Source organism: Chrysemys picta, chromosome 1 (assembly GCF_011386835.1).
Source record: "Chrysemys picta bellii isolate R12L10 chromosome 1, ASM1138683v2, whole genome shotgun sequence".
NCBI lineage: Eukaryota > Metazoa > Chordata > Testudines > Emydidae > Chrysemys > Chrysemys picta.
In genome coordinates, this window is record NC_088791.1 from 66,404,735 (window position 1) to 66,414,544 (window position 9,810).

Genomic DNA, 9,810 nt, shown 5'->3' on the forward strand with positions numbered 1-9,810 from the left:
CAGCCTCAGGCCTGGATAGGGGTGGGGCAAGCCACCCACAATGAGGGACCTGGGATTTAAAATCAGACCAACGTCCTGCCTAATTACCCCTCATCAGCTTACTGCCTCCATCCACTCACTGACCCGCTCTGCCCTTCCCCCCACTGACCAGCCGCTTCTACTGCCCCTCCCCCCCGTGTATGACCCCGCACTAGCTTCCCCCCGGGCTCCCCAGCCAGCCCATCTGCCTTTTCCCGTCCCCGCTCCGCCCCTTTCTCCTAGTGGGTGGGGCAAGGTGACATCACGGACCCCGTGACACATGACTAGTGTTGGCCGCGGCTTCTTGCCAGAGGGAGGCGGGGTGACCTCGCGCTGCCTGTCTGATGACGTAGCATCATTAGCGTCACCCGGCAGGGGCCGGGCGGGTAACCCACCCCCACCCGATCTGGCGGCGGGGACGGAAGGAGCGAGCCGTGGCCGGAGCTGCGCGTGGGCCTGGCCTCGCTGCCGCGGAGCAGGGGGCTGAGCGCGAGCGGCCGGCGCGGCCCCGGGCGGTTCCCCGCGGTGCAATATGTTCAAGAGAATGGCTGAGTTCGGGCCTGACTCCGGGGGAAGAGTGAAGGTGCCGCCCGCGGCCGGGGGCGGGGCGCGAGGCGGGGGGCGGTGCCCGGGGGCGGGTGCTTTTCTCCGCCGGGTTGGGGAGGGCGGCTGTCCCCACATCCACTGGGCGCTCTCGGCTTGCTGGGGGGTCCGCACGGGGCGGGGGCTCTGTTGTTCCGCTCTGCCCGCGGGCAGCCCCCAGTGCAGCGCTCAGTGCCCGCCGCGGGGTGCAAGCAGCCGCGGGGGGTGGCGGCCCCGGCACCTTCACCGCTTAGCGGCCCCCCGCCCCCCGCACGAAGGGCCAGTGCCCCAGTAGCAGCGCGGGCCAAGCCAGCATCCCCACCAGGGCCGGCCAGGGTGAGCAGCAGCTGTGCCTCGGGGGCCGGGGGAAGCGCCTCTCGCAGCACGCGGTGATCGAGACCAGCCTTAACCCCCGGGCTGGGCACCGAAGTTTCCTATTTGTTCCGCAGAGCGAGTCCAACGGGCAGTCCCGCCATGCCTGCTCTGCGGGGGCTGGGCGGCTTGAGCTGCAGGGTAACTCGGTCTCCCAACTTCATCTGACTCTTTGCCACCCAGCAGAAGCCAAGAGATTGGTTCAGCGGACTATAAACTCTTCATAACTGCTCTGCTGGTGGAGGAAAATACATTTTTCACCCCCTTCTTTTTTTCCCCTTACCACCGATAGCCTCAATACTGAAACGTTATTTATGTAGCTCAGAAACGTTAATTTCTCTGTCAGATGGAGTCTCATGGCTCTCATAATGATAAAATATATGGAAAAATACCAGTTTTAAACAAAAAAATATAAATGGCAGAATAGCTTAAATTGAAATAAAAATAGCAGCTGTTATATATCATGTGGCTTCTCAACACGATTAGTTTCCAGTTATCATTTATGAGATGCTGATCATTTTTCTTTTTTAAAGGGTGTTACTATTGTGAAACCTATAGTTTATGGAAATGTTGCACGTTATTTTGGAAAGAAGAGAGAGGAAGATGGACACACACATCAGTGGACGGTTTATGTAAAGCCTTACAGAAATGAGGTAGGCAAAAAGTTGATTATTGACCAAAAGATGTGTAACTGAACTAGAAATGTTTACCATAAATTGTCATCTGTCTAGATATAGGCCTTAATTTTGCAAACACTTACATTCATATTTAACTTTAAGCATGTTAGTGGTCCCATTGACTTAAAAGTTAAACACATGCATAATTGCAAGATTGGGGCCTTACCTGTTAAAATATAGGAAACACTGTAATGACAGTGTCACTTGAGAAATGCCAGAAAGGTCCTTAGCATTGTGTTGGGGTCAGAAGAAAATATAGGCACAATTAGAATATCTTTATCTCTAGTACCGGAGGGGTAACCGTGTTAGTCTGAACCTGTAAAAAGCAACAGACCCTCTGTTGCTTTTTATCTCTAGTGTAACACATTAGAAAGAATTAATTATATGTACAAATATAGAGCTGGCATTAGGGAAAAGGTGTGCAGATAAGTGTTTGGCAAAAAGTGAGTTATATAGACTGGCAGTTAAAAATAATTTCTATTTCTGCAAGGATCATATAGAAAATAAATTAGATTGATGTCATCAGAGAGAAATGTAGCAAGAGATTATGTGGATTTTTTTAATCCCGGAGTTTAGCCTGATTTTGTCAGATAGTTAAAGTTTGACACATTAGTAAACATGATAGATATATGGCGGGGGAAGAAACAATGAGAGAAACTGTTCAGTGTGCTTTAATATCTGGAAATAATTGGCTACAGTGTTTACATTTTAGGATATGTCTGCTTATGTGAAGAAAATTCAATTTAAACTACATGAAAGCTATGGTAATCCTTTAAGAGGTAAGCTTGTTTGTTTGTTTTTATGGTTTGTACGTATATTCTCATTATGTGGAAGCTAAGTCATCTGTATTTCTGCCACTGTTTTTCCACTGCAGTTGTTACCAAACCACCATATGAAATCACTGAAACGGGTTGGGGTGAATTTGAAATAATCATCAAGATATTTTTTATTGATCCCAATGAAAGACCTGTAAGTAAATTTTTTGGCTTTTAATAAACCTTTATTTATGTGTAATGTATTGTGCATTTATAAGACTTTGACATGAGATGCAGCTGACCAGAAAAAGTTCTAGTACTAAGTCTCAGCATGTTTAATGTCTTCATTACTATATGCCTAACCTTCACTTTTGGATGCATCTTGAAGATGTGTGTGCTTTTACTCAGCTAGTCATTTTTCGTAAGGCATTGAATCCCAGTGCATACCTGGCTTTCACACTTTTAAACTAAGTTTTAGATAGGGAAAGCAAGTGTCAAGTAGTAGTGCGGTGCCTGAAGGTGGGAAAGGAATGCCTACTTCTTGAAAACAGCTTGTAAATTACCATGATCACAAGTGCTTAGTCCTTTCCCCTTGTCCAAAACTCTCAAAAAGCTCTTCATGCTTTCCTTGACCTGATTAACACTGAGGAGGAATGTGATAGTGTAAGGAGCTGGGCTCACCCCTGCGGCGCCTCCTGCTGCTTGTCCTGAGGAATTAGCTTATTTTCCAGCCAGGAGCACTCTCTGCAGGCCAGTGATCTGCCTTACCTCATTCTGGCCCCCTGTGTCTCTTCCAGGATCCCGGTGCCCCTTCACTGGGTTTCTGACCCTCACCCACTAACCCCACCTCACCTCAGTGTATGGCTACTGCCAATCACCCTCTAGCCTGCGCTCCCTGGGGCAGACTGCAGTATAAGCCACTCATCATCAGCAAGGTTGGGTTTGGACCTGCTGCCTTTGCCTACCCCAGGGCCGCCCTCTGCAACCCCCAATACCTATTTGCCTTTTACTAGGCCACAGCCTGGGGCTTTCTAGGCTGGAGCTCCCTGGCTCCTCTGCCTTTCTCCAGCCGTGCTCCACTCAGGTACCCTGTCTCTAGCTCCCTGCAGCCAGGCCCATCTCCCTCTACTAAGAGAGAGAGACTGTTGAGCTCCTGGCTCCCAGCCTCTTAGATAGGGCCAGCTGAGGCCTGATTGGGGTGTGGTCCAGCTGCAGCTACTTCCCCAATCAGCCTATCAGCTTTTTCCCTTCCAACAGCCCTCCTTCAGGGCTGTCTTTAAACCCCTCAGGGTAGGAGTGGGTAACCACCCTGCTACAGATAGGTTACACACTTTTGAATGGTGTTGAAGGAAGGAAAAGAACTGTAAGATGTTCCAAAGAGGTATCAGGAGTAATAGGATCAAAGTAGATAAAATGGCCTGGATTGTGTCTCTTCCTTCCCGGCCCTCTGTTATGTACAGTTCTTCCAACTGGAAGCAGGGATCAGCCATCTCTATGGCACTTAACAGGTTTGCTTAAGGGAAGGAGTGGAAAGGGCAGAGTTGTTGGGATTTGTTGATTAGAGCCAGAGCCATTGTGAATCCATGTTGCCTCCATGTGCATGGCCCTGGCCTCCCATGAATAACCAGGGGTTTGTAGGTAGGCTCATAGCCTGTTCCAGTATCTATCACCTCCCACAGAATAATAGAAAAGGAACTCTTGGAGAAGAACTTCATCGAGGGGTGATCTAAATCTAGATTAGTTTTGAAGAGTACTTCCTAACTGTGTTTTGTTAGGCATCGGTATGCATAGGGTTCCACATGAACCAAGTGATCTTTTCTGTGCTCAGAACTTGTCTACATGGTGGGCTGGGGCACAGAAAGCTAACGTGAATCTATAGCCAGCTACATCGTAAAAAGTTCTGTAGTGTGCTTTGACTTACTGCTGTTAGTGCTGTAGCTGTGTCCACACGGGATGTTGTTGTGTGGCTGGGTAGTATTCTGCAGATGCAGTTCCTGGCTTGTTGTGCACCAACTCATTGAATGTTTTTAAAAAGGTAATTAAGATTGATCTATAAAAGCTATTATAATAGTTTATCTTATTTTCTATTTTACTTTCCCTAGACCCTTTCCAAGTCTAGCCAGACATTTGGCTTCAGGATGCTTAAGTTGTTTAACAATTAATATTAAATTCAGTTATTCTGTTGAAGTTTAAATGGTATCAGAAGATCGGTTTAGTTCTTGTATTCTTACAGGTTTTTAAAAATCCTATATGCTTACACAGCAAAAAGATCAATGAATGTTTTAATTCCATTTGGGTGTATCACTTATTTTTTCTTAAAGTGATATTACATTTATTCAGGTCTATCTGTTTTCCTTGCACAGGTAACTTTATATCATTTGCTGAAGCTGTTTCAGTCTGACACCAATGCAATACTGGGAAAGAAAACTGTAGTATCCGAGTTTTATGATGAGATGGTAAGAAAAGAGAACATGTTAAAGGTTTTGTTTTTAACTAGTGAGATTGATAACAGGTGTGTATTTTTCTCCTCTTAGATATTTCAAGATCCTACTGCTATGATGCAGCAGCTTTTGACAACATCTCGTCAGCTAACTCTAGGAGCTTATAAGCATGAAACAGAGTGTAAGTGCCAACTGATAACAATTCTAGTGCTACACGTGAATTTTAGAAGTTAAGATTAACCATTAATGTTTAATTATCCTTTTTTGCTGCTGTAAAGTGAAATTTGTATGTGGAAAGAGCTCTGTTTTTGAAAAACATCTTGTATCTCTACAGACATAGCTCTATTAATGTGCAAGAGTATTATACTAATTTTAAGATCTAAAGGTTTCAGATTTGTACATTTTTCACAATTATTGTTTACTTCTGAATAATTCTGTATGAAGGCTGATAGAAATATTTATCCTTCACTGGAATTACATGAAGTCTGAGAATAACACAAGGAATGAAGTTGCCCTATAGATCTGAGGTGTGAACTTCCCCTGTTCATCTCATCTGAACTCGGAGATTAAAGTTGAAATATTAACATTAAATATTTCAATACTAACACCTTTTCCTGAAGCCAGCAGCTATTTTGGGATGGAGTGAATAGTTACCATTACTTGTTTTCTAAATGAAGTTCTCAGACTTTCATGCTGTAGGCCATTTCTTAAGATAACAGACTTTTGAGAGTCACCTCCCTATCCAACCTCTTTCCTAATTGTTTTCTTTGCAACTGTAATGCTTTCTTTACGTGAACTAAGTGTTGAGGGCATTAAGGAGATAAAATGAAAATAAACTTTATTAATATTGACTGGTGTGGCTGTTTGGCTTATATTCCCCTCCTTCAGATTTTGAATCAATTTTCTGATTTCCTATACCCAGAGCATGGATTTAATATATATTCATTCCAAATCTCACCTTGCTGTCTACAATTTACTGCTCTAATCTCTCCAGGCCACTTACACTTTGGTTCTGTCCTCCTGTTTGTATGTTACCCCTCTTGTTTGAGTATTGTCAGCAAATTATATTACTTAAGATACTTCTGAGATGCCTAAAACCAAGGACTAAGGGAGTACATATAGCTTTGAAACCCAGAAAATGCTGGATTCTAATCTCAGCGTTGGCACTGTAGGGCTGTCTCAACTTTGGTAAATCGCTTGACTTTCCTGCCTTAGTTTTATCATCTGTGCCGTGGAAATAATGTCCATCGGTTTCCTCATTTGTAAAATACTTATCTCACAAAAGTACTGAAGATTATTTTTTGTATTTGTAGCTTGTTACTTTGTTAATTGGACAATAGAAAATGTTTTATGACTTTACTTTTGAGCATGTCAAATTTTTACATTTTAACTAAAGTGGCTACATGTTTCTACTAGGCATGGATAGAAGTGATTTATTGCTCTACAGCAAGAGTATTAGAGGTGTTTCCTTATTCTCCTTTCTCATAAATATGTTTGTAGAAGCAGATAAGAGTAGGATCTTCCTGGAGCATGGGCTGTTCAATATCCCACAAATGGGAGGGGTGATATGTTTGCGGTGGAGCTGAGTGCCAGTGTTCTAGTCAGATTTCTGTTGCCTTGCCAGCCCCAAAAGTGAGAAGTGGGGAAAGTAACATTCTCACAATGTTTTTGTGCATAAGCTAAAAAGTTGGAATTTACGGTATTTCAATGCTGCAGTTTCTGAGACATGTAGAATAACTATTGTGGCAAGGCATAGAGGGCAAGGTGCTTTTTTTTACACCTGGTAGGGAATAGGAGCACAACTTTCAGCCATGCAAACTCCAAAATGGGATCTGAAGGTCCTTCTGGATTATTTTAGGGCCCATGCATTACCAGTAGTGAAGATTTTGTGAAACAGATTCTGCCCTCCGTTACCTTTTTTGAATTTTTGAATATTATATTGAGTAATTGCAGTTTTGCAGTGCACTAAAAATATTTTTTTCTTTGTCACTATCCCAGTTGCAGATCTTGAAGTAAAAACCAGGGAAAAGCTGGAAGCTGCCAAAAAGAAAACCAGTTTTGAAATTGCTGAGCTTAAAGAGAGATTAAAAGCAAGTCGTGAAACTATCAACTGTTTAAAGAGTGAAATCAGGAAACTAGAAGAAGATGACCAGTCTAAAGATATCTAACAAGTATCAATTTGATAGAGACTTTGCTGTAAATAAAGGGACTTGTTAACATTGTTCCATGATCCGTATTCCCTCAAATTTCATAGAGGGGACTATGTACAGTTTCATCCATGAATTTCATTTCAGAAGATTGTTGCATGTGAGGCCAGCTTTACAGATGAAAAATGTCCAGTGTTTAAACTATAGAAGTATGTGAAATTTTTATTTTTTTTATCATTTTAAAGAATGTAATTCTTTGAAATCAGACTTTTTTTAAAAATTGCATTGAGTGTAGCATGGTAACTTTGTAATAAATCTCAGGTTACTATCATTTACAACATGTAATCAGTTTTCATACTCCATTTACTCTTTCTAAATGATTGGAGACAAATCTTTAAAACTGAACATTAAAATAGTAGTAGCTTTTTCACTGTTAGGAATCTGAAACTCCTCTGCTTAGTTGTTGGCTTCACATCCAGTATGATGGGTAAACTTGAAGGGAGAGGTTAAAATCTTTGGTATGCAGGTAGATTAAGCCTGTCAGTTTAAAATTACTTCTGTTTTCTGGTATCGGTATTAGGAAAAAGTAAGCTGGTAGAGATTCAGGAGGGTGAGATTCTTTTAACTAGCAGTTCTACTTTACAAATGGTACAGACAAACTATACAAATGTAGATCAGACTCGTATAAATGCAGCAACCACATCACTTATATTCCAAGATGTAAGATGACTTGTCATGTTTTGCAGCTTTTTGTTGGCCTAATATATTAGTATTATACTATATTATTTGTTACCACCTCAGTAACTCTAGCATACATCCTTACTGAAAAAGCAGTACCTGTTCCCCTTCTCAGCTCTGACTTTATTCATAGGAATAGAAGAGCCTGGCAGTGATGGAGCAACTTGTGATCTTGGAATAAAAGGGTTATCTTCCCTGCTATTTTTTAAAGTACCACTTTACAATAAAATCACCTGTTAAATACACACACACAAACCCCAGGAATTAATGGGAGATTATGAAGATTCAAAGCATTGGGATTGCTTTAAATTTGAGATGAACGTGAACTGCATGTTGACCCTGACTTTAGTAAACTAAATACATTTAAAACAGTTTCATAGAATTGTAACGTACTTCAAATAATGCAGTTTTTTGATATCTGCACTTAGTACAGAAGTGGAGGGATTTTGCCTTTATTCTCTGGCCCCACGATCCAGCCAAGATATGTGAGAATCAAATGAGAAGGCACAAGCCAAGACCGTTTGTTAAAAGGTGTGTCAAAGAGTTATAACTTTTCCATGGAACCAACTACTATCTGATGTTCAAATAAAGCTAGCTGACTAAAAGATGGTCCAAGTGGCTACCTTGGACAAATTGTTACCAGTCTGATGCCTTGCAAGACTCATGAGAGGAGAACAGGGGTGGAAATGTACTAAATTGACAGGGAAATAAAATAGATGTCTGTATTCCAGAAACAGCAGCTCCTCTACCTCCTTGCAGCTGCTACTCCGGGCTTGAGAGCGGGCTCAAGTTGGAAGGATAGGGTTTATAGAGAAGCCAATGGCTTACCCAAGCCCCACCAGCTCAGATAATGCCTTGCCACTTTCCCAACCTCTGAGTGAGGGTAAAAGAGCCACTGTCCAGAGGAAGGAAGGCCCACTGGGTGGGAAACTAGTTTAGGATTGGGGAAACTATGGTTCAGTTTCTTGCTCTCCACTGTGAGAGACCTTGAACAAGTCACTTAGCCTATCTGTGCCTCAGTATCCTTTGTGATATGGGGATAATAGTATACCCCTACCTCATTAAGGATTATGAGATGCTCAGATACTAGAGTGATGTGGATCATATAAACACCCTAGGTAACTTCTTTTTCTGACAGTGATTGTAGAGGGTTTTTGGAGCTACTTGCTAGAGTTGAAGCTGTGAGGTGTCACTAGAATTTCAGGAGTACTATCACACAAGATTTAGGGGAATCGCATTCCATTTCCTGAGGTAGCTTTTAGGATATAGAGGGGGAGGTAAAGGAAACCTGGGAATTTGCAGTAATGGTGGGACAAAAATGGGTCTAGAACTCAAATTCTGCCAATACTCCTGCACAGCCCTGCAACACGAGATTGTGGGGGAATGAGGAAATCATCTCAATGTTTTTAATCTTCACACTGAGTCAACATATGTGACAAGAATGCCTCTCCTGGTTTGGGAGTTGAAGTTGTGAATCCTAATTCTAGAGTACACGAGTCAAAATAATGGAAATATGAGTAACATACAATCAGAATTCTAGAGCCTCCAAAGTGTTGAAACAGATCTTGAAAGGCTGTGTTATAAATAGCTTAGCAGAATTCAATTTTTATTTTTTATAATTTTGACATATCAATGTTTAGTTTAAAACATTTTTTAAAAAATTTATTAACTTAAATTTTCAGTTGCAGGAAATTGGGGCGGGGAGGAGGGGTCAGGCAATAGGTGAGATCAGACCATAATTCTTTCATGACAGTAGATTTTGAGATTTCAAAAAGTTAAAGCTTTATTGCCATTAAAGCACAAATTGTCCACGTCAAAATATACAAAATAAATATTCTTAAATCAAACTCTTCTCAAGCAGCATGTTTCTTATTTTGCCTATCTGTAAACTTTTGGTTATTATAGATGTAAATTTTTGTTAATGTTTATGTATGGTGAAATGAACATCTACTGTCACTTACTGATAATCTAATCCTCCCAAGCCTAGTGATAAGAAATATCTGAATCATACCTTTTCTTAAGAACCTAAAAACTCTATCCAGCTGTATTTTTAAACCATTGTTATCACCATAGTATTAGA

General features: G+C 41.8%; 1 protein-coding gene across 2 annotated transcripts; it reads left to right on the plus strand.

The window, feature by feature from the left end:
* Positions 1-403: 403 nt before the first annotated feature.
* YEATS4 (YEATS domain containing 4) lies at positions 404-9,577 on the plus strand. Of its 2 annotated transcripts, none has more exons than XM_005280042.5 (7): positions 404-601; positions 1,506-1,625; positions 2,362-2,428; positions 2,524-2,618; positions 4,768-4,860; positions 4,939-5,026; positions 6,844-9,577. In XM_005280042.5, the coding sequence occupies exons 1-7, from the start codon at positions 551-553 to the stop codon at positions 7,011-7,013; spliced, it is 684 nt and encodes a 227-aa protein (XP_005280099.1). In that variant the 5' UTR covers positions 404-550; the 3' UTR covers positions 7,014-9,577. The 2 variants fall into 2 exon arrangements, with proteins under 2 accessions (XP_005280099.1, XP_042716077.1); XM_042860143.1 differs by lacking the exon at positions 404-601 and adding an exon at positions 963-1,113.
* The last annotated feature ends 233 nt before the right edge of the window (positions 9,578-9,810 follow it).